The 24,146-nt window shown below is 37.2% G+C and overlaps 2 protein-coding genes and 1 pseudogene across 3 annotated transcripts in view; 1 reads left to right on the forward strand and 2 right to left on the reverse strand.

The window, feature by feature from the left end:
• Positions 1 to 24,146, forward strand: part of LOC127453466 (caspase a-like) — a 140,075-nt pseudogene that overhangs the window by 77,501 nt on the left and 38,428 nt on the right.
• LOC127450023 (zinc finger protein 638-like) overlaps positions 1 to 24,146 on the reverse strand; it is a 65,690-nt gene that overhangs the window by 25,524 nt on the left and 16,020 nt on the right. The window contains exon 1 of one of the 2 annotated variants that reach the window (XM_051713844.1): positions 3,076 to 3,140. The exons of the other annotated variant lie outside the window; for it this stretch is intronic. The gene's annotated coding sequence lies outside the window, so the exon portion shown is untranslated. Of the gene's footprint in view, positions 1 to 3,075; positions 3,141 to 24,146 lie in introns of those variants that run through there. 2 annotated transcript variants of the gene reach the window in all.
• LOC127415978 (zinc finger protein 638-like) overlaps positions 20,111 to 24,146 on the reverse strand; it is a 126,040-nt gene continuing 122,004 nt past the window's right edge. Inside the window, 3 exon segments of the mRNA XM_051655082.1 lie at positions 20,111 to 20,331; positions 23,367 to 23,488; positions 23,793 to 23,915. Of these exon segments, the coding sequence (XP_051511042.1) occupies positions 20,248 to 20,331; positions 23,367 to 23,488; positions 23,793 to 23,915 (329 nt within the window). The 3' untranslated portion in view covers positions 20,111 to 20,247.

Here is a 24,146-nt window from a genome sequence, read left to right on the forward strand (position 1 = left end):
TTGTTTTTGACACCATTCAGAGTAAATTTTACAGACTGTTGTGTGTGAAAATCTCAGGAGATCAGCAGTTACAGAAATACTCAAACCAGCCCATCTGGCACCAACAATCATGCCACGATCGAAATCACTGAGATCGCATCCCCCCCCCATTCTAATGGTTGATATGAACATTAACTGAAGCTCCTGACCTGTATCTGAATGATTTTATGCACTGCACTGCTGCCACATGATTGGCTGATTAAATAATCGCATGGATGATTGTTGGTGCCAGATGGGCTGGTTTGAGTATTTCTGTAACTGTTGACTTTCACACATAACAGTCTCTAGAATTTACTCAGAATGGTGCCAAAAACAAAAAAACATCCAGTGAGCGGCAGTTCTGTGGATGGAAACACCTTGTTGATGAGAGAGGTTAACAGAGAACGGCCAGACTGGTCTGAACTGACAAAGTCTATGGTAACTCAGATAACCGCTCAGTACAATTGTGGCAAGAATATCATCAGGTTGCAAGTTGGCGCTGTTTTGGTGGCACGAGGGGGAGCTATACAATATTAAGCAGGTGGTTTTAATGTTGTGGCTGATCGGTGAATAATTTATGAATAAGACTTATGAAAAACAGAATCTTTGTAAGAAAATATAATTTGTAAGAGAATCTAATTCTGTAAATAATCTACAGAAAAACCAAGACTAGGCACCAGTGCCAAAGAAAAATAAAACATTCTAGGCTAACCAAAAACCTGATCAGGAAAGATTTAGAGATGTGCCAGAGCTGAAGACCTGCAATCCAACTCACTACATTAGACTACACAATCTAAACCAGCATAAAAGCAAACATGAAATGAAACGTGAACATTTGCTACTCATTTTTGTTTCTGTAATGTGATGCATTTCAAAGTGAAATAGTATATTTAACACGGGGGGTGGGGGAAATGCAGGACGGGACATGATTTTATGCACTGATAATTGACCGGATTGTGAAAAGTAGGCGTTCAATAGTGATGGGAAGATCGGATCATTTTATTGACTTGAATCTTTGAGTCTCGCTCAGCAAAATGAACGAATCTTCAAGTCATTTCATTAATTTCGTTCATTTGAGCAGAATTAAATTAAAATGTTAAATTTTCAATAGCCAAATCCCCCCCAACACGTCTACTTACGCAAACTTTGATTATAGTCCCAATAAGGAAAAATTGATAATGCAGCCAAGGACAAATGATGAGAAACAGAAATGAGAAGTGAACTAATCATTTCTGTTTCCTGTACAGCACCTCTGCGGTTTTCAACAAACGAACGGAGGTTGCGCAATGCACATGCGCGGCAACACAAAATGAACGAATCACTCTCTGAGACTACTCGTTCTTCTGAGTCACAGAAAACATTAGTTGAAAATGAACGAATCACTCTCTGAGACTACTCGTTCTTCTGAGTCACAGAAAACATTAGTTGAAAATGAACGAATCACTCTCTGAGACTACTCGTTCTTCTGAGTCACAGAAAACATTAGTTGAAAATGAACGAATCACTCTCTGAGACTACTCGTTCTTCTGAGTCACAGAAAACATTAGTTGAAAATGAACGAATCACTCTCTCAGACTACTCGTTCTTCTGAGTCACAGAAAACATTAGTTGAAAATGAACGAATCACTCTCTCAGACTACTCGTTCTTCTGAGTCACAGAAAACATTAGTTGAAAATGAACGACCCATCACTAGCGTTCAATAACAGAATGGAGTCAGACCTGAAAGAGAGTTTGCAGTTGGTGGGGAAAGACTACTCGCTGCATGAAACAGTGCTGACACTCACTTTAGAGTCTTTTTTTTGACTGGGACATAGACATGAAGGTGAAGTTCACTATTGAGAGCATTTTGACATCCCAATGGTGACACTTCAAATCTAACATAACTTGCTGTGATTTTCATTACCTTTATTACAAACTAAAACCGTTGGCAAAATTTTAAAAAGGCTCACAAAATGCCTTAACAGCTATTGGTTAACATTTTCCATGCCCCTGCAGCCTGGGTGACATCAGCTGTTATTACATTTTCATGAAAGATTATGAATATAAACCATTTTGACCCCTTTGGAATAATAACAGAACACTTGTGAATCATGCACAATACGTCAAGAAACATGTATTAAGAACATAAATGAGGTGAATTTTGATTTCATGCTGAGTTGATGCCATTATTAAGGTGCTCAAGTGTACTGATTTCAAACAATCCAAGCAACAAAAAAATAAAAATGAAATTGTCGGTTTTAGAATAAAAATAAAAACATGGAGAAAAAAAATGACATTCATTGGCTCAGACCTGCACCGCCATCCAGCGACTACACGCCAAATGTCCACTGAACAACAGTGATTGGCGACTCACACAGCAGCCATTTCTGACACCAGATCTCGCCTTAACATGTGTTAAATCACAGCCACTGATTATGGAGACTAGATAGAGCAGCTCTTTCAGGACTCATACAAACATGTAGAAGACACACATGGTGATATTAGACCCACATTATAACCCGACTTCAGCACATGTTCTGTACTTGTACAGCACGAGTCGTTTGATATCGTGAGACGAACAACTAACACACATTTATAGGAATAAAACGGAGCAGACGATGTATCTCGATGCGTCACAGCCCATCTGCACTGCTCGAGAAACAGGAGCGTTTCGTTCAATGACCGAAACCGTCTGCAACACAAACACACGACAAACTAAAACCTCTCATTACATTTAATGAAGCTCATGAATCCAGTATCGTTGATTTTAACGGAAGTGTTTTAGTCTGTCTAGCGTGGGGTTGTTGACTAGTTAATGTCTCTCATACAAAAAGAAACAATCTTTTTTATAAAGACATGAAAACACGTAAACGTGGACATATATAGTCTAAATATTGTGTAAACTATTTCCAGATCGGTCTTGAAAATATCCCGATGTTTGCAGGCCTCCGGCCCAGCTTCGCACTGTCCACATCCGTCATTTTACAGAGGAAAAACTCATTTTAGACGACCAAAACAACATTATATGTACACCCGGAGGGCTCCTAAAACATTTGAGTTGCACCACGGTAACATACCTCGTGTTTTATGAAGTAAAATCTTACTGTTGAAATTCGTCTGATCGGGACACGGTTTCTGCGGACGGTGAGTTTGCGTCTCAGACGTGACCAAATGAACCACGAGTCATCGCACACAAGATGGATTCAGGAAATCCAATCAAACCGGAACCTGCGTGATATGGACACAAACACCAAGTAGTCCTCACTTTCATGGTTCCAACATCCCATACAAGTTGAGTAATTTCGCGAGAGGCGTGAAATTTTGCACAGTAGAAGAAAAAAGAAAAGAAAAAGAAATTGCATGCATTTTACTGGAAACGAGAATTAGGGGGTCGTTTTCATTCTTTGTGTCCAGGAGATGGCTGTGTTTTCATTTTCTGTGCTAGTCTGCTCTCTCTGCTGAATCTTTCTGCACTGGTTTGGTTCCGATTGGGCAAACGGACTAGGACAAGCTCATTTTGAATTTTTTTTTAATTTACATTTATGCATTTGGCAGATGCTTTTATCCAAAGCAACTTACAGTGCCAATCCCCCTGGAGCAACCTGGAGTTAAGTGCCTTGCTCAAAGACACAATGGTGATGGCTGTGGGGATTGAACCAACAACCTTTTGCTTACCAGTTCAGTGCTTTAGTCCACTATGCCACATTATTGGAAATAATCCAAAATATCATGAAAAGGAAGGGGCAGAGCCAAAAACCGTTTTTCGAACGGATTTTCGATTCTAGCCCTTAAGGTTTCAGAAATATGAACACAAATGCAAAGGTTGCAAATCTAGTCTCTGACAGATGTGTGTGTGGGTGCCTGAGTAGAAGTATTTTTATTTATATAGCACCTTTCCCAAAGCTCAAGGTTGCTTTACAATAAGAACATTTCAGAAATGCATTGCATAACATGATAAACGATACAAGATAAAAAATAAAAAAAAAGATTACTTTAAGTGTACTGCAAATAGATATGTTTTCAGCTGGGTCTTGAAAGTGGATAGAGAAGAAATATTATGAAGAGTAAGGGATAATGTGTTCCATAGCTTAGGAGCAACAATACAGAATGACCTTCCACCTACAGCGGACATTCGAGATCTAGGAACAGACAAAAGGCCTAGTTCAGAAGATCTAAGAGACCGAGTAGGCAAATAAAGGTAAAGTAGATCAGACAAATAAACCGGAGCAAGTCAAGTCATTTTTTATTTGTATAGCGCTTTTCACAACACGCATAATTTCAAAGCAGCTTTCAGGAAATCATGCATTAACAAGAACGAAAACAAAAAATGAAACTGTAATATCTATAGAGTTTTAGAGTGATCATTGTGTAGTTTGATTAAATATGATTGTAAATTGTGTATAGAAATTACTAAGCTTGCTCACAGGGGTTCTAAATACAAATAATAACTGTGAGCAAGCTGAAAGCGACTGTGGCAAGGAACACAAAACTCTATAAGATGTTGGGTAATGGAGAAAAATAACCTTGGGAGAAACCAGGCTCACTGTGGGGGCCAGTTCCCCTCTGGCTAAACAACATGAATATAATGCCACTATTAGTGATTTATGTGCAGTGCAGGTCAGGGTTTAAAGTTATTAAACTAAGTAAGTGTTAAGGGCCAGTGTTTAAAAATAAATAAATAATTAAATTAACTTTAAGACTATTGAATAAAGTCTTTTAAGTCCATCCTGGATTAACTGCAGAAGTTCACATTGATGCATTGTCCTTTGTTAGTTGGTTGACGAAGGCTTTTGTTGGCAATTAAATGACAGTCTATGTATTCCATTTCAAGAGTGTAGTCCATCAATAAACAAAGGCAGCTGTGGCCCATGCATTTTAAGTCTAGGCCTTCAGTGCGATTCGTGCCATTAAGAAAACACAGTTTCACAATGAATAAGACACCGTATCATACATTACGTGGCAGTCAACTAATAATACCAATTGAAATTCTAAAAACACGACCACGTACGAAAGCCAGAACCAAGGAGGTCTAATACCAAGAAAAAGCTCTCTAATAATATTTGCGATTTAAATTTTGCTTGCAATACATTTTGTTTCGTCAGGGTACACGGTTACTTTTCAAAACTTGATCCGGCACTGAATGCTCAAGCAGCCTAATTTACACTTAGAAAACTGCTGATGTTGCTATAACAATGCAAAAAGCACTTACCAATTTGCTTGAAGTGAAAATCAGTCCTCCTTTCCTGTTTAATTAATCAATCGCACGATCATGCAGAACATCTCAGGTTTTTAAATCCATTAGGATCTCTCTCTCAGTGGTGATGTGGCAGTGATGACAGCCGACTCGTCAGACAGCTTGATCTTACGCTTTTCGCTCTTGAATTACATACATCACTTAAACCGTGATTGCGTCACTCAAGGCCAGCTAGAAGGCCTGGACTGGGACATATCCTAAAGACCACACCCACCAAGAACAAATAAATCAATCTGATTGGCTGATGAATCTGACAGTCTGACTTTAGATGCCTATTCACTTACACTATTGAGGATTTCTGTGGAAATTCTGAATGCCTGACGGGGTAGAGCTCAAACTCAGGTGCTGCTTCGGCTAACGAGCTCAGCTTTGGGCATGTGATTTGTGAAACAGTTGTCACACTTTGCTTGTAAGCATCGAGGAATAAATTCTGATTGGATACGTTTTTTTGTTTTTTTTTTCTATTCGTTTGTAGATTAAATAGGAGTGGAAAACAATTGAAAATACATAGGAAAAAAGGTCAATGAGAATGAAAGGATGAAAAAATAATTTATTTATTAGGCATGTTACGCCAGCAGAGAAGGCTTTGCTGTCCCTGAGAAATCGGCACTGGACAAAGGTGATGCAGGCAGAGATTAATGAGGTGCATCGCAAGTTTCAGGCAGTGACATATGAAGTATCCAATGTCTTACAGTTGGAGTTGGCATCAGTTTATCCTCTTAAGTCAAAAGACTGAAGTGATGTCTGGCTAGCTGTAGTTTGTCATCATCTCTCAGCGACACACAGCAGTGGAGTCCGACACCATGCAGGAACGGATCTGGATCTGGCCGGCTCTGGTAACCTCGGGATATGAATCCAGAGGTTGAGACATGGAAACAAATAGAATAATATTAGCGTAGATGCCATTCAATTTTATGCAGCGTTATAGATCATGATGTCTCTGGTTCCGGCAGACATAACTAAAGCAGCCTAATTGTGAGTTGATGGATAAATGAGGTGTATGCCTGGCTTAATAGATGAGTCTTTAGTCTAGACTTACTGAGTGAGTGTGTCTGTGTCTCGAACAGTGTTAGGGAGACTATTCCATAGTTTAGGAGCCAAATATGAAAAGGATCTACCTCCTTTTATGGATTTTGATATTCTTGGAATTCTTAACAAGCCAGAATTTTGCGATCGGAATGAACGTGACAGAATATAACGTGTCAGAAGGTCACTTAAGTACTGTGGAGCTAGATCATTCAAAGCTTTGTACGTAGTTAACAGAATTTTAAAATGAATACGAAATTTAACAGGTAGCCAATGTAATGACAATAAAATTGGGCTAATATGATCATATATCTTGGTTCTAGTCAGCACTCTGGCAGCTGCATTTTGAACAAACTGAAGTTTATTTATTAACTTGCTGGACATCCTCCCAGTAATCCATTTCAATAATCTAGTCTTGAGGTCATGAATGCATTAATTAATTTTTCAGCAATCAGCAACAGAGAGCATGTGTCGTAATTTAGCAATATTTCTCAGATGGAAGAATGCTGTTCTACAAACATTGGAAATGTGATTTTCAAAGGACAGATTGGTATCAAATATAACACCTAAGTTCTTTGCTGTAGAAGACGATGTAACAGTACATCCATCAAGAGTCAAATTATATTTTAGCGGCTTATCTTTAGAGGTTTTTTGTCCAATCATTAGTACCTCAATTGAGTAGAATGAAATTTCTGGCCATCCAATCTTTGATTTCACTGATACACTCTGCTAATTTGGAGAATTGTGAATTTGCGTTGGGTTTAGAAGAAACATAAAGTTGAGTATCATCGGCATATTAGTGGAAACTTATTCCATGATTCCTGATAATATCTCCCAGGGTAAGCATGTATAAGGAGAAAAGCAGAGGCCCTAAAACTGATTCCTGTGGCACTCCATACTAAACTTTTGATTTGACAATAACTCGTTTACACATACAAAGTGTTAGTGGTCTGATAAATAGGACCTAAACCATGCTAATGCAAGTCCACTAATGCCAACATAATTCTCCAGCCTATTCAAGAGAATGTTGTGCTCTATCATATCGAAGGCATCATTAAGATCTAAAAGCACTAGAAGAGAAATGCAGCCGCGATCAGATGATAAGAGCAAGTTATTTGTAACTCTGATAAGTGCAGTCTCTGTACTGTGATGGGGCCTAAATCCTGACTGAAATTGTTCATATATTCCATTTTTCTGTAGAAATGAACATAGTTGGGAGGTCACTGCCTTTTCTAGTATTTTTGACATAAATGGTAGATTTGAAATCGGTCTGTAATTAGCCAATTCTCTAGGATCAAGTTGTGGCTTCTTAATAAGCAGTTTGATAACTGCCATTTTAAAGATTCTTGGGACATGTCCTAAGGATAGCGAGGAGTTAATAATATTAAGAAGATAAATATTAATGTTTAATAACCTCTTTTAGGAGCTTAGTTGGTATTGGATCTATCGTACATGTGGCTTTTGATTTTTTGATAAGTTTTATCTCTTCATGACCTATGAAAGTGAAGGATTGAAGTTGCTCGTGAGCACAATTATGAGACACTGTTTTCTGAGGTGATGTGACAGTTGATTGCATATTTCCAATTTTATTTCTGATTAATTCTATTATATCAGTAAAGAAATTAATGAAGTCATTTCTATTGTGCTGCGATGGAATATCTGGTTCAGTTGAGGCTTTATTCCTAACCAATTTAGCCACAGTACTGAATAAACACCTAGTACTGTTGTTATTTTCAATGAGTTTGCTAAAATATGCTGACCTGGCAGCTTTTAGTGCCTGTCTGTAGCTACAGACACTATCCTTCCATGCACTGCAAAATACCTCTAATTTTGTATTCTTCCACTTGCACTCCATTTTCCAAGCTGCTCTCTTGAGATCATGAGTGTGATCATTGTAACACGGAGCGAGGCGTTTTTATTTTTTTCTTTAAAGTTACTCTATGTAAATTCTTTTGTTAAAAAATAACCAAAAAAAATTTCATGAGAGAGTGCAACAACATCCATCTTCCAAACCATGTATTTACTTTACCCAAATACACTTTGATAAACCTATAATAATGATTATATTAAATTATATAAAATTATTAAATAGTAAATTATATTATAAATATTTTAGAGCTGTCGGGACGGATTTTGCGGAAAATTGCATATATGCGTCATTCGCCCATGCTTGTTGACGTCATATCCATACACAGAGAAAATAAGATCCGGCTACTGTAGCACGCATGTGGGAGTAGCGAAAGCTGAAAGTTTGTTGTCACAAGGAATGTGAAAAATTTACCATGGATCATTAAAAATGGCAAACCTCCAGGGAATCACTTTGTAAAAACAAAGAAACCCCGAACAGAGTAGAGTCTATAAGCAAAAAGTGAAATCGATAGAGTCCGTAATAAAACCCGAATCAACATCAGCTTGGCTTTTCAGAGGTGGTGACAACTCCAAGATCTGAAAGAATTTAAAAGCGACCCAGAGATGGCTTTTTTCTTACTCAACAGGTAAGATATTTTATTGATATGGTAATGTCTAGTTGTGTAATCACACACACGCCTGTGTGTGTAGTGAAATACAATAATTATACTGTAATCGGTGCAGAACTTTTCACTTGCTAGCACACGTGTATTTTTCTTTATAACAGCAATCATTTATATAAATAAATCCTTTAGTCCTAGGCATGCCAAGGACATGCAAGTCTTGAAATGATGTTGACCACTGGTTGGTAACAATGACAATCTATAAATTGTCTTTTTATAGAAAAGACATAGAAAGTCATAACAATTGTTATGTCTAATGTTAACAAACGTTGCCTAAATTTTGTAACGTCATTTATTTCAAAACATCAATGTTTCCAATAACCAAAACAACAGCATAAGATATGGCACTGACCTGCTCAGATGACGTTTTCGAATATCCGTCTTTTCCTTTCTTTCGTTATTTATTTGTCCATTCAATCTGATAAGATGTCTTGTATTCATGTGTACACCAGTGCCTCGAACCACATTCATCCACGCAGAGGAGCAAAGCTGATGCACAACCAAAATAATGTCCTTCTGCAAGATGTATACAGTTTTATTTTTTAACAGCTAGAGGGCCAAAAGTTACATAGTGCAGCTTTAATCGAAGGGGGGCTGCACTATCAAGAGTGCTAGAGAAGACTGTATTTATAGTGCATCCGGAAAGTATTCACAGCGCTGCATGTTTTCCACATTTTGTTGTGTTACAGCCTTATTCCAAAATGGATTAAATTCATTATTTTCCTCAAAATTCTACAAACAATACCCCATAATGACAACGTGAAAGATGTTTGTTTGAAATCTTTGCAAATTTATAAAAATAAAGAAAATCACATGTACATAAGTATTCACAGCCTTTGCTCAATACTTTGTTGAAGCACCTTTGGCACCAATTACTCAAGTCTTTTTGAGTATGGTGCTACAAGCTTGGCACACCTATTTTTGGGCAGTTTCTCCCATTCTTCTTTGCAGGACCTCTCAAGCTCCATCAGGTTGAGTGGGGAGCGTCGGTGCACAGCCATTTTCAGATCTCTCCAGAGATGTTCAATCGTGTTCAAGTCTGGGCTCTGGCTGGGCCACTCAAGGACATTCACAGAGTTGTCCCGGAGCCACTTCTTTGTTATCTTGGCTGTGTGCTTAGGGTCGGTGTCCTGTTGGAAGATGAACCTTCGCCCCAGTCTGAGGTCCAGAGCGTTCTGGAGCAGGTTTTCATCAAGGATGTCTCTGTACATTGCTGCATTCATCTTTCCCTCGATCCTGACTAGTCTCCCAGTTCCTGCCGCTAAAAAACATCGCCACAGCATGATGCTGCCACCACCATGCTTCACTGTAGGGATGGTATTGGCAAGGTAATGAGCGGTGCCTGGTTTCCTCCAGACATGACGCTTGCCATTCAGGATAAAGAGTTCAATCTTTGTTTCATCAGACCAGAGAATTTTGTTTCTCATAGTCTGAGAGTCCTCCAGGCAGAATGTCATGTGCCTTTTACTGAGGAGTGGCTTCCGTCTGGCCACTCTACCATACAGGCCTGATTGGTGGAGTGCTGCAGAGATGGTTGTTCTTCTGGAAGGTTCTCCTCTCTCCACAGAGAAATGCTGGAGCTCTGTCAGAGTGACCATCGGGTTCTTGGTCACCTCCCTGACTAAGGCCCTTCTCGCCCGATCGCTCAGTTTGGCTGGGCGGCCAGCTCAAGGCAGAGTCCTGGGGGTTCCAAACTTCTTCCATTTACAGATGATGGAGGCCACTGTGCTCATTGGGACCTTCAATGCTGCAGAAATTTTTCTGTACCCTTCCCCAGATCTGTGCCTCAATACAGTCCTGTCTCGGAGGTCTACAGACAATTCCTTGGACTTCATGGCTTGGTTTGTGCTCTGACATGCACTGTTAACTGTGGGACCTTATATAGACAGGTGTGTGCCTTTCCAAATCATGTCCAATCAACTGAATTTACCACAGGTGGACTCCAATCAAGTTGTAGAAACATCTCAAGGATGATCAGTGGAAACAGGATGCACCTGAGCTCAATTTTGAGTGTCATGGCAAAGGCTGTGAATATTTATGTACATGCGATTTTTTTCGTTTTTTATTTTTAATAAATTTGCAACGATTTCAAACAAACTTGTTTCACGTTGTCATTATGGGGTATTGTTTGTAGAATTTTGAGGAAAATAATGAATTTAATCCATTTTGGAATAAGGCTGTAACATAACAAAATGTGGAAAAAGTGAAGCGCTATGAATACTTTCCAGATGCACTGTATACTTTCTGTTATTACATCAAGTTCTTCTAGACTTTTTGGCTTACTGAGTATGTGAGACAATTCTGGTAGATTATTAGTGACGCTATCTTTAGTGGTTGAAAGAATAGTTCTAACTGAACGATAGCGTGGTGTAGATTGAGTGACATTAGCTGATCGCAACAAACAAGAGATGAGGTAAGGATCTGAGATGTCATCGCTTTGGGGTAGAATTTCTGTAGTATCAACATCAACTCCATATGACAGAATTAAATCTAGCGTATGATTATGGCGATGAGTGGGTCCTGTCACATTTTGTCTGATTCCAAGAGAGTTGAGAATATCGATAAATGCTAACCCCAATGTGTCATTTTCGTTATCTTTATGAATGTTGAACTCACCAACAAATAAAGCTCTATCCACAGTAACTACTAGATCAGATAGAAAATTTGCAAATTCACCAAGGAAATCAGAGTAAGGCCTGGGTGATCTATATACAGTAGCAAGGGCAAAAGATGACAGAGATTTTTTATTTGTATCTGACAGTGTCATATTAAGCATTATTAGTTCAAAAGATTTAAACTTACCGTATAGTCTGTCCTCTGAGAAACACCAAAAACTTCACTGTGAATTGTAGCAACACCTCCTCCTCGACTCTTCAGACAAGGCTTATGTTTATAACAATAACCTGGGGGAGTAGATTCATTTAAACTTATATATTTCTCTGGTTTGAGCCAGGTTTCAGTCAAACAAAGTGCATCCAAACTATGATCTGTAATAATTTCATTTACAATTAGTGCTTTGGTAGAAAGATATCTAATGTTTAGTAGCCCCACCTTTATATGATGTTTATCTTAAATTTTATTGTTTGTTTTTTTCATGTTTGTTCTTAATCCAATTTTTTTCTAAATGATTTAGTGAGAGTTTTGTGTTTGGTAATTTGGGGAACAGACACAGTCTCTATATGATATCTAGGTGATACAGTCTCTATGTGTTGTAGTTTATGTGTCCTGTGTGACATCTCAAGGCAGCTAGCAGACGTTCAGATTAACCAGTTTGTCTGCTTCCTGACCTGGGCCCCAGTTAGTCAAATACTATCATTATTAGGACTATGAGCCAAATTACTAGAGAGGAGAGCATCACCTTCCCTGGAGGGATGGAGTCCGTCTCTCTTTAGCCGGTCAGGTCTACCCCAAAAACCCTTCCAATTGTTTATAAATCCTATGCTATTCTCTGGACACCACTCAGACATCCAGCCATTCAGTGACACTAATCTACTATAAACCTCATCACCATGACGAGCAGGGAGGGGGCCAGAGCATATTCCAGTGTCTGACATCATTTTTGCAAGTTCACACACCTCTTTAACATTATCTCTAGTGATCTCCAACTGGCGAAGATGGACATCTTTAGTGCAGTCATGAATAACAATTTTAGAAAATCTATATTTAGCATTAGCCAGCACTTGTAAATTTAATATGATGTCAGATGCCCGAGACCCTGAAATGCATTTAACAATGTTGGCTGGAGTCTCTATTTCCACATTCCTTACAAAAGAATCACCAATTATTAGGGCTCTTTCAACATGATTCTCAGTGGGTGCATCACTGAGTGGGGAGAATCAATTGGAAACTCTAACAGGAACAGGAGAGCGGTGTTGCTTTGCTGAGCGAGTACGTCACCGAGACGTCACCCAAATGCCACCCAAGTCCATTTAAAGCCTTAAATGTTAGGTGGAGTATCTTAAATTGAATATGGGATGCAACAGGTAGCATTTGGAGATCATGCAGAAGGGGGGTGATGTGGACAGAGCGCCTTGTGAAGGTGAGGACTCTTGCAGCTGCATTTTGGATTTACTGTAGTCTAGCAATGTTTTTTTTTTTTTGGTAAGCTGATGAACAGGGCATTACAATAATCAAGGCGTGATGTGATCAGAGCATGTACCAAGATTTCAGCATCAGCCAGAGTGAGTGAAGATCGAAGTCGTGCAATATTCCATAAGTGGAAGAAAGAGTTTTTAACAACAGAGGAAATATGAGAATCAAAAGAGAGAGAGAGGAGTCAAATAAAACAAGATTATGGACAGAAGGGGAGGGCACAACATGAACCCAATTAATATCAAAGCACAGGTCCATTCTTTTTACTTGAGTAGTGGAGCCAATTAATAATATTTCCGTTTTGTATTCATGGATATCCAGTGTTTGATGTCTCTAATACATGCAGTGAGTGAGTCAGGAAGAGATGGCGAGTCAGAGCTGGTGGTAAGGTAAATTTGGATGTCATCAGCATAGCAATGAAATTGAAGGCCATGTTTACGTATGATGTCACCAATTGGAAGCATGTGAATAATAAACAGTAATGGTCCAAGAACAGAATACGTTGTGTTAGAGGAGCAGTGGTAGATTTGTAATTTTGTATAGTGATGAAATATTTTCTGTCAGTAAGGTAAGTAAGCCAGGATAGAGCTGAACCAGTGATGCCAATTTCAGAGGTGAGAAATTAAAATATAAATGGCGAACAGTGTCAAAAGCAGAACTTAGATCAAGGAGGATTAGGATGTTTGTAGACCCAGAACCCATAGGCAGGAGGATGTCATTAACCACATGTAGAAGAGCAGTCTCAGTGCTGTGTAATGGACAGAAACCAGACTGGAAAGGTTCAAAAAGACATTTAAAATTTAAGTAAGATTGCAATTGTGAGGCCACTACTTTTTCAGTTATTTTTGCAAGGAATGGTATATTTGAAATTGGCCTGTAATTATTCAAATTTAAATAATCAAGACCAGATTTCTTAAGAATGGGGGTTACAGCAGCAGTTTTTAGTTCTGCTGGAACTGTGGCAGAGGCTAGGCAACAATTAATGACTCTGCATACCCTTTATTGCTTCAGCTAATGAAGCCTTATAGAGGCAGTGGTCACTTGACTGCTAGACAGAGGCGCTATAACCAGAAATTGAATGCTGCCCCTGTGGTTATCGAACATGCCTTCAGCATATTCAAATCAAAGATGTCTGCATGTGAAGAATGAAAAGAACATCAGCTTGGCAGTCACAGCCTGCTGCATTCTTCACAACATTTGTTTAGAGACAGGTGAGCAAATTGTTGAGAGGCAGCAGGGCATGAAGAACAGCAACAGCTACGAGAAGCCCACAAGCATGATGCATCCCATTACAGAGATGTAATTTGTGGCCACATCTAAACATCTCTTCCATGGGTCAATGCTTCGATTCTTAAATGCACAGCTTTCTTCATATACAGTGGGGTTCAAATGTCTACATTGTAAATCTGGGATGAGAAGTTCAATTTAAATCTGGAAATAAACAAAGCTTTCTAATGAAAAAAAAAATTACTGAAAAGTTAACATGTTAAATGAATGAGAGACTGTTCTATTTGTTGGTTGCTTATTAAACTTTGTAATTTGTAACAATTTGTATTAGGTGAGTCCACCTGCAAAAATGGTTTCTATTTTGAATTTGTCTCTAATTTGAACTTCTCTTTAATATAATTTGTTTCAATAACAATTATCTAATTTAATTGAAGTTGAAAAAGTAATGTTAATTTTAGAATTTCTTATTTGTAACGTACCCCTTTTGTTTTAATGGTAGCATGCACACAAGCTGGAATGGACTCCACAAGTTTGTGCAAAACCTGATGATTCATGATTTGAGAATGTTCCAAAGAGCATCTTCTTTGCTTAAGTGGAAGCAAGGAAAACAAACATTTAGTTCAAAGGAGTTATCAATGGTCAATGTTCCAAATCTGATTACATTTGATTACTGACCAACAAATAGTGCACAATCTGAAATATTTCTTATTTGGCATAACTTGTCTTTATGTTTTGTTTTAAATTCATAAGTGTATTCACAGGTTTAAATGGATTTTACAATCCCAAAGAACTTTGAACCTGACTGTACATTTTATTGAGCTGGTGGATGGTATTCCACAGGGTGATGTGAAGCACTTAAGATCAAATGATTGACATAGTACTCTAGTCTATACTACTTTGCATTAGGACTGGCTACAAGGCATCCTTTGTTTTAAAGATTTAAAGATTTAAATGCGTTGATTTAAAGACATGGATTTCAGATATAAATAATTTGGAGTGTACATTTAAGTACAGTAATGATATCTAAAAATACTTTCTTACAAGTAACAATTACATTACAGATATAAAGTGTGAAAACCGAATTACTGATATAACAAATTAGCATCTTTATTAGTTGAAATTAAATTGTTGATATCAAAAATTGGCATTTTCACATGTAGAAATGACATTCTTGATATCAAAAATTATATTTTTACTAGTACGAAAAGAATTGTTGATATGTGAAATTGGACTTTCAACTAGTAAGAAACTAATTTTTGGTATCAATAACTGCGTTTTGAATAGGAGTGAATGACATCGGTGTGAAACTTTACTGGTGAAAATTAAATTATAGATATCAAAATTCCTTTTTTGATATCAAGAATGTGATTTCTGTGAGTGATGACGTCTTATTTGATATCAAGAATTCATGTTTTTGCTAGTGGAAATGTAATTATTGAAATCAACAATTGGCATTTGCACTAGTGAAATTACATTCTTGATATCAAGAATTAGAATTTTAACTAGTGAAAACTGAATTATTGATATCAACAATTCATATCCTGCAAATGAATAAAAGCTAAAACGGCTTGCCATACAGATATCATTCACTCTTATTCAAAACGCAAAAAATTAGTTTCTTACTAGTTGGAAATTCCAATTTCACATATCGACAATTCTTTACTTGCTAGTAAAAAATATAATTTTTGATATCAAGAATGTCATTTCTACTGGTGGAAAACTCAAAAGAGACAACAGTATTGACTCGACCAATGGTGGGAGTTGGGGGTGGGACTATCTTCAGAAAGCTGTTTTAAAAACACTGTTTAGTTTTGCTATTCTGTTTGGTGGCGCAGAAATTACACACTTCAGGAAAAGGGTGAAATAAGGATAATGGAAAAGGGTTTCCACCTCCAAAAGTTTGATCTCTGATTCAATCAATTGAATGAGCATCTAATTAAACACAGCAAACATGTGATTGGATCACATGCCTTTTGTGGGTTTCTCATGTCATGTGACAAGAGGTCCCCTTCAACATTCCTGCCCAGTAACGATCCAAGAACTTCTGCATTTGGGGCTCTGGGTAGAAGTAACTCCTTTGACATAATGAAAGACCAGCCTCCTCCACTCAAATCCAAAACTGATGCGATACTACAAACCTGTCTCACATTATTAGAAGAAAACAGTAATGGTAGATGGAATAACATATAAAATATTGTAGCATCACTGAGACATTACAATATAATATTGACATCTTTTTAAAAATTATTAAAAGCTATTAAAAAGCTTTTTTATATATATAAGGATTAGGGAAAACATGATCATCAATAGGCAGTGTCTGTGGATATATTGATAAATGGCATAATGTAACATACCTTTTATAAGGACTACATGCATATTAGCCACGCCTTTCAAAATTCTTGAAATCTTTTCTCACTCAAAAATGCAACCATTACAAAAACTCTGTGTATCTTTAGCCAATTTTGCTGTGCAGTGTTCAAACCGACGAACACGGTATTACCGCTGGTTGGAAGCTAGGTGGTACTATGGGGTAATTTTCGTTAAGCAGGGTTAGGGTTAAGCCTACACAATAAAGCAAGACACCTTGATTTCAAACTTTAAACTTTGAATGATTTTAAAAGCTTCAGCTATTTATTCTCTGTAGGTCTGTCTATCCTGAGACAGCTGTACACCTGCGATGGAAACAACCAGACAGATCGTGACCACTAAAGGTAACCACACAAAATATATTTGCTTGTAATAATGAGATGATGATTTAAGAAATGTTCCATGTTCAATAAAAGTTAAGCTCAATCTACAGCTTTTGTGGTATAATATACTGATTATCCAAAAAAATATTTTGACTTGTTCCTTTATTTAAAAAAAGGAAAAATGCAGTGAGGCACTTACAATGGAAGTGAATGGGGCCAGTACATAAACATTAAAATACACACTGTTTATAACCACAAGACAACATGATTTGTGTGTGATAAAATAGCTTAATAACCTTTTCTGTTTCAAGTTATATTCAACATTACAATTTTGTTGTCATGACGACTTAACATCAGTAAATCTGGTAAATGCAGTAAAGTGTGATGTCACATTTGACTGTGACAACACTAAAATTATGTTAATTTGTTTACGTCTTGTGGCTATATTTTTTTAAACAATGTGTATTTTAGCAATTATTGACTGGCCCCATTCACTCCCACTGTAAGTGCCTTACTGTAACCGCAAACGTTTTTAAATTTCTTTTAAAAATTTAAGCTTAATGAAAAAATGAAAATGAAAAGTCACCCATCATTTACTTACCCTCATGCCATCCCAGATGTGTATGACTTACTTTCTTCTGCAGAACACAAAGATCTTTAGATATAATGCAAGTGAATGACCAGAAATTTGAAGCTCCAGGAATCATATAAAGGAAACATCCATGTCTCCAGAAGCAATATAATAGGTGTGGGTGAAAAACAGATTAATATTTAAGTCCTTTTTTTTTTCACTACAAATCTCACTTTCACTTTTACATCTGAACGTCACATGTGGCGCCTGAGTGAAAGTTAAAGTGGAGATTTTTATTAAAAGATCAGTAGTTACAGAAATACTCAAACCAGCCCATCTGGCACCAACAATCATGCCACAGTCTAAATCACAGAAATCATTTTTTTCTCCATTCTGATGGCTGATGTGAATATTAACTGAAGCTCCTGACCTGTATCTGCATGATTTTATGCACTGCAGCCACATGATTGGTTGATTAGATAAGCGCATGGATGATTGTTGGTGCCAGATAGGCTGGTTTGAGTATTTCTGTAACTGCTGATCTCCTGGGATTTTCACGCATAACAGTCTCTAGAATTTACTCTGAATGGTGCCAAAAACAAAAAACATCCAGTGAGCGGCAGTTCTGCAGATGAAAACACCTTGTTGATGAGAGAGGTCAACAGAGAATGGCCAGAATGGTTTGAACTGACAAAGTCTATGGTAACTCAGATAACCACTCTGTACAATTGTGGTGAGAAGAATAGCATATCAGAATGCTATTCTGAGATGCTGTTTGGTACTGTTTTGGCGGCACGAGGGGGACCTACACAATATTAGGCAGGTGGTTTTAATGTTGTGGCTGATCGGTGTATATAGTGTGTGTGTGTATATGTGTAATATATATATATATATATATATATTTTAACAAAGACCGCTTGATAAACTGTAAGACGTGTTTTTTCCCCCCTTTTGCTCTGGTGTGCAGACATAAGTACAATAATTAGATAACTTCAATGTCATGTGATTTTAAACCATTTAAAAATCAGGGTACCCCAAAAAGACTATTTAAACGCAGCAGTGCAACTCTATGCACGACATGGAAATGTGAACCAGCATGGGCAGAGTGCATATAAAGGCAGTAACAGTTTGACTTTTTCATTTTTGTTTGACTTTTGTGAAATTTGTCATTTTAAGACCTACGTTTTGTGCTTTATACCCTTATAGCTCACTGTGCAGCTATTTTGAGTTGCGTTTGAGGAAATTCCATTGCAATAAATATTTATTCCAGCGTACTGACTCCCGCCTGAACCCGAATAACCGAACAAGTTGAATGGTGCATCGCGCATGCATATAAATCTACTTGGTGTGTGGATTGCTAAAAACAAAGATTAGAAATTAGGCTTATAGATATATTTTGAAATAAGGTTTGCATAATAAAACATCAGTGCCTCCGATACAGAAAAGCTGCACCCCCGTAAGAGAAAACAAAGCTCCCACTTGAGCACGAACAGCAGGCCAGTCAAAGTGTGAACTGTCATTTAGTTCAATTAATTTACATTTGAAGCCAAAATTGTGGCATGCCTTGTTGCTTTTGTACCCTAGTGTAATGAACATTAAGCCTTACTTTTTTTTTTCATCAAAAAAAATAAATAAAATAAAAAAAACAAAAACATCTGGGGCTATTAACAAAAGATCCGGGGCTTCAGCCCCATTAGCCAGGGTCTAGCTACGCCACTGATCACAATGTGCTTACGCTAAGCGTTTTGAAGACGTTTGCGATAAGAATAGGTTATAATGAATTTACAGTAAACACAAACATTTCTCTGCATCTTCAGTATCTCTCAATCAGATGTGTTCTCTATACTTCGATGTGTCCTGGATATAAAAATAGATCAGTACAAGTGGGCAAAGAAGCTATTTTGGGATAATTCACCTAAAAATAAAAACTCATCTCTCTCATGTCATGATCAGTAATTGGAGTTGTCAAGCTCCTTAAAGGACAAAAAGCAGCATTATTGGCAGAGCTAAGTACATACCGTCTTCTCTGTTATCAACAGTGTTGGGTAAATTACTCCAAATAGTAATCTACAAATTACTAATTTAAAATTTGTAATCAGATTTCTTTGCTAATTACACCAAAAAAAGCTTACTTTTTACAAACAAGTTTACAAAAAGTTTTTTTCAGTCAGTAAATTAAAAAAACTATTTCTATATTGTTCATCGTCGCACACATACTTGCACTGTGCATCACCCTTAAAATGACTTGTTAGGGGGTGCTAGCCCTTCCGCTCTCACAGAAACAAACAAATGTACATATTTACTATCCATATTTTAAATGTATTCTACATAGATATTTTTGAAATATGTGCATTTAAAATGTAATGCGTTATACTACTTTTTAACTAAAAGTAACTTGATTAACTAATTACTTTGCAATAGGATTTCCCTTAACTGGTTATCAATTTAATTTTCATTTATTAGCATGACATGTATCAGCACGGTAGTCACTAGTGAAGGGCATGACAGTGTGCAGGTTCTAGTGATACCATCAGCCAATCAGTTTTGTCTGGTCAATATTCTTTTGTGGAATCAGAGTAATTAGTTAAGGCATTTATGGCTTGGGTGATTGGCTTAAAAAAGGTTCCAGAACAGTGTCCATTCTCTGAAGGCATTAAATGCATATACTGTATAGAGACGCAATAGTTATTATAATGTCATACAGAGGCATTGTGAACTGAGTACATGTTCTACGTTCTCTTTATTTAGCAAGAGCTTTTTATTCTAAACAAGAAATATTAATAAAACTTTACAACTGAATAATTGGACCCATCCATTAAACAATAAAAAAAAAAAAAAAAAAAAAAAATTCAGATAGGCTACTCGGATGCAGAACTTTGACTGGACGTTGTCAGTGTTGATTTGCCACGCTGCTGCTGAGACTTGAGCTTCTTATAATATTTCTGGAAAAGAAAGTAAAAGGATGAAAGTTACAACTATACTGCAATTTAGCAATTTCTGCTTACAATCAATATCAAAATCAACAGTTGAACTCAAAATATCTGACCATGTTCATGTGTACACAGACAAGTCAGCTCAGTAAAATGTTATTCATAACAATAATGAAAGGCAATCAATCAATAAAGTACATGATATTTACAGCAATGTTCCTGGTTCAATACAAGTAAGGCTAAATAGACAACACTTATTGCAAGGTAAGGCTACTACATTTTATTGAATTGGCCCTGCATACTTTCATTCTAAGTGCCTTACTGTACATTTTTTTAAAAGGGATGAGGGACGAGTTTAAATTTTTTTTTTTGTGGCAATGAACATGCCAAAAAAGCTGATGATAGAGCTTGTCTTGTACTGAATCATGAACACTCCTTTAAATGTTTCTCTATAATGTTGATCAGGTGTTCGGTCTTGTACAAGAATATGGATGTTCTTCTTTAGGATTTTTTAGTAGAGAGCTGATTTCATGTTTCCCTCAATTATTGCTAGTCGCAATAGTCCCCAAACGATCACACAACCACCACCATGCTTGACCGTAGGTATGATATTCTTGTTGTGGAATTTGATGTTTGATTCACGCCAGGATGTAACGGGACCAGTCTTCCAAACAGTTCCACTTTCGACTCATCAGTCCACAGAACATTCTCCCAAAAGCTTTGAGGATCATCAAGGTGTTTTGGCAAAATTTAGACGAGACTTAATGTTCTTCTGGGTTAGCAGTTGTTTCATCTCGCCACTCTTTCATGGATGGCATTTTTGGCCAGTGTCTTTCTGATAGTGTAGTCATGAACAGTGACCTTCATTGATGCGAGAGAGGCCTGCAGTTCCTTGGATGAGTCGTCACTGTGCTCTTGGATGAATTTTGGAAGGTCGGATGAATTCTTTCGACCTTGGCATAGCGTGCTACTGGGTGAGACCTTTTAGCCAACTTCATGCTGCTGAAAAAGTTCAATTTAGGTGTTGATTTGAATGAACTGGGCTGGCAATAATCAGGCCAGGGTGTGTCTAGTCATAATTATGAATGCAGTTTCATAGATTTGGGGATTTAGTAACTAAGGAGGAAAATACTTTTTCACAAAGGCCCAGTTGGTATTGGATAACCACTTTGCATAAATAAATAACATTCATTTAAAAACTGTATTTTGTGTTTACTCAGATTGCCTTTGTTTTGTTTGATTTTGTTTGAATTTTTGAAACAATTTAGTAAGAAATAAAGTTGCATCTGGTCAAAATTGCGTTGAGAGAAAAAAAAAAACAGATAGGTTGCATCTGTGTATAGCTCGCACTGACAGAGGTTGCATGAGGCAGGCACTAGGAATAAACAGTCTGGCAGTAAAATAGTATTCCTGTTGTATTCTATTCATTCATTCATTCAAGTTAGCGACAGTCTATCTGTGGATCTTTTTTATATTTGCAATTCTCTTTGCTACAGTATGCACTATCCTGTTCTCTGACTGAATGTTTTTGCTATGAGTGTGATGAAATGTCATTTTGTGAGCAAGTGAGTAGTTGTGTTTGACAGCGGTCTAGAGTTTGTTAAAACTATAATGTTATGAGTGCCTCTTTGCTTGACATCATGGGAAAATCAAAAGGAAATCAGCCAAGACCTCAGAAAAAATATTTCCAAATGCCTGAAGGTACCACATTCACCTGTACAAACAATAGTACGCAAGTAGAAACACCACAGGACCACGCAGCCATCATACCTCTCAGGAAGGAGACGCATTCTGTCTCCTAGAGATGAACGTAGTTTGGTGTGAAGTGCAAATCAATCCCAGACCAACAGCAAAGGACATTGTGAAGATGCTGGAGGAAACTGGTAAACAAGTATCTATATCCACAGTAAACAAGTCATATATCAAAATAACCTGAAAGGCTGCTCAGCAAGGAAGAAGCCACTGCTCCAAAACCGCCATAAAGCCAGACTACAGTTTGCAAGTGCACATGGGGACAAAGATCATATTTTTGGGGAAATTTCCTCTGGTCTAATGAAACAAAAATTGAACTGTTTAACCATAATGACCATCATTATGTTTGGAGAAAAAAGGGTGAGGCTTGCAAGCTGAAGAACACCATCCCAACCGTGAAGCATGGGGGTGACAGCATCATTAAGTTGTGGGGGTGCTTTGCTGCAGGAGGGACTGGTGCACTTCACAAAATAGACGGCATCATGAGGAAGGAAAATTATGTGTATATATTGAAGCAACATCTCAAGACATCAGCCAAGGTACTGCAGTGGCCATCACAAAACCCTGACCTCAATCCGATAGAGTTTGTGGGCAGAACTGCAAAAGCATGTGCGAGCAAGGAGGCCTACAAACCTGACTCAGTTACACCAGTTCTGTCTGGAGGAATGGGCCAAAATTCCAGCAACTTATTGTGAGAAGCTTGTGGAAGGCTTCCCAAAATATTTGACACAAGTTAAACAATTTAAAGGCAATGCTACCAAATACTAACAAAGTGTACGTAAACTTCTGACCCACTGGAATTGTGATATAATCAATTAAAAGTGAAACAATCTGTCTGTAAACAATTGTTGGAAACATTATTCGTGTCATGCACAAAGTAGATGTCCTAAACGACTTGCCAAAACTATAGTTTGCTAATATTAAATCTGTGGAGTGGTTAAAAAAAAGTTAATGACTTCATCCTAAGTGTATGTAAACTTCTGACTTCAACTATGTGTGTGTGTGTGTATATATATATATATATATATATATATATATATATATATATATATATATATATATATATATATATATATATATATATATATATATATATAAATAAATTATCTATATAAATAAAAAAAAAACACTGTATTTGGAATAAAAATAAGCAAATAAAGGTGCTTATTTACAGACATTCTTGTACAAGACTGAACACCTAATCTCATTCATAGAGAAACACTAACATACTTTATGCAAATAAGGTGCAATTAACTTTAATTGTTCAATTGTAATAGTTAAATTGTAATGTGTACCTCCATGTTCTGGTAATGCCGTAGGCTACCACAGTGACTTTTCTTTGCAGTTTCCTCATTTCCATAGAATAGAGAGCAAAGTCTGCAGAAGAAACCTGTTTTAGGCACCACAAAGTCAGCCCCTATGAAGGATGTAGACAAAACAAAAATAAGAGACATATGCTGTTATCAATACCATTTATTGAATGACACCAAACTGTCAAAAAAATAATAATAAATATTATATATTATAATCTATCACAATGCAAATTAACCAAAACCAAATTAATGACACTTTTCAAAAGGAAAAAGCATGCTTTGCCTTTATGCAAGCATTTCTTTTTTATGTAAATTCAGAAGACAGAGAGAAGTATTTTTAGTTGCAAAAAGGCATTAGGTTAGTGCTGATATTAGACAACTGTATGTTATTTCAAGTGGATCTCTTACCAATGGGGTTGTCTGGACTATATGGGGGCAAGGTGAAATCTTCAATCACAGGGGAATGAGAACAGACTTTCTTGGCTTCGGGTGCCTCTTTCGTTTCAGTCTCTCGTCTTTGTTTAGACTCTTCTGAAAGTTAAAACATTTTCACAGTTCAGGTAAGGAAACACAATGGTATCAACAAATGTTAATGACCAATTAACAGGAGACATAAATAATAGTTCTTAATAATAATAATAATAGTTTAAGAATTAATGAGATTGCCATGTACTTTGTAGCATGAATAAGGTCTACATGCAAGGGCCAGACACATGCCAGTCTGGCCTACCTTTGATTGTTGTTTTTTTGTCAGCAACAGGT

This window comes from Myxocyprinus asiaticus, chromosome 1 (genome assembly GCF_019703515.2).
Source record: "Myxocyprinus asiaticus isolate MX2 ecotype Aquarium Trade chromosome 1, UBuf_Myxa_2, whole genome shotgun sequence".
In the NCBI taxonomy this organism is placed as follows: Eukaryota; Metazoa; Chordata; class Actinopteri; order Cypriniformes; family Catostomidae; genus Myxocyprinus; species Myxocyprinus asiaticus.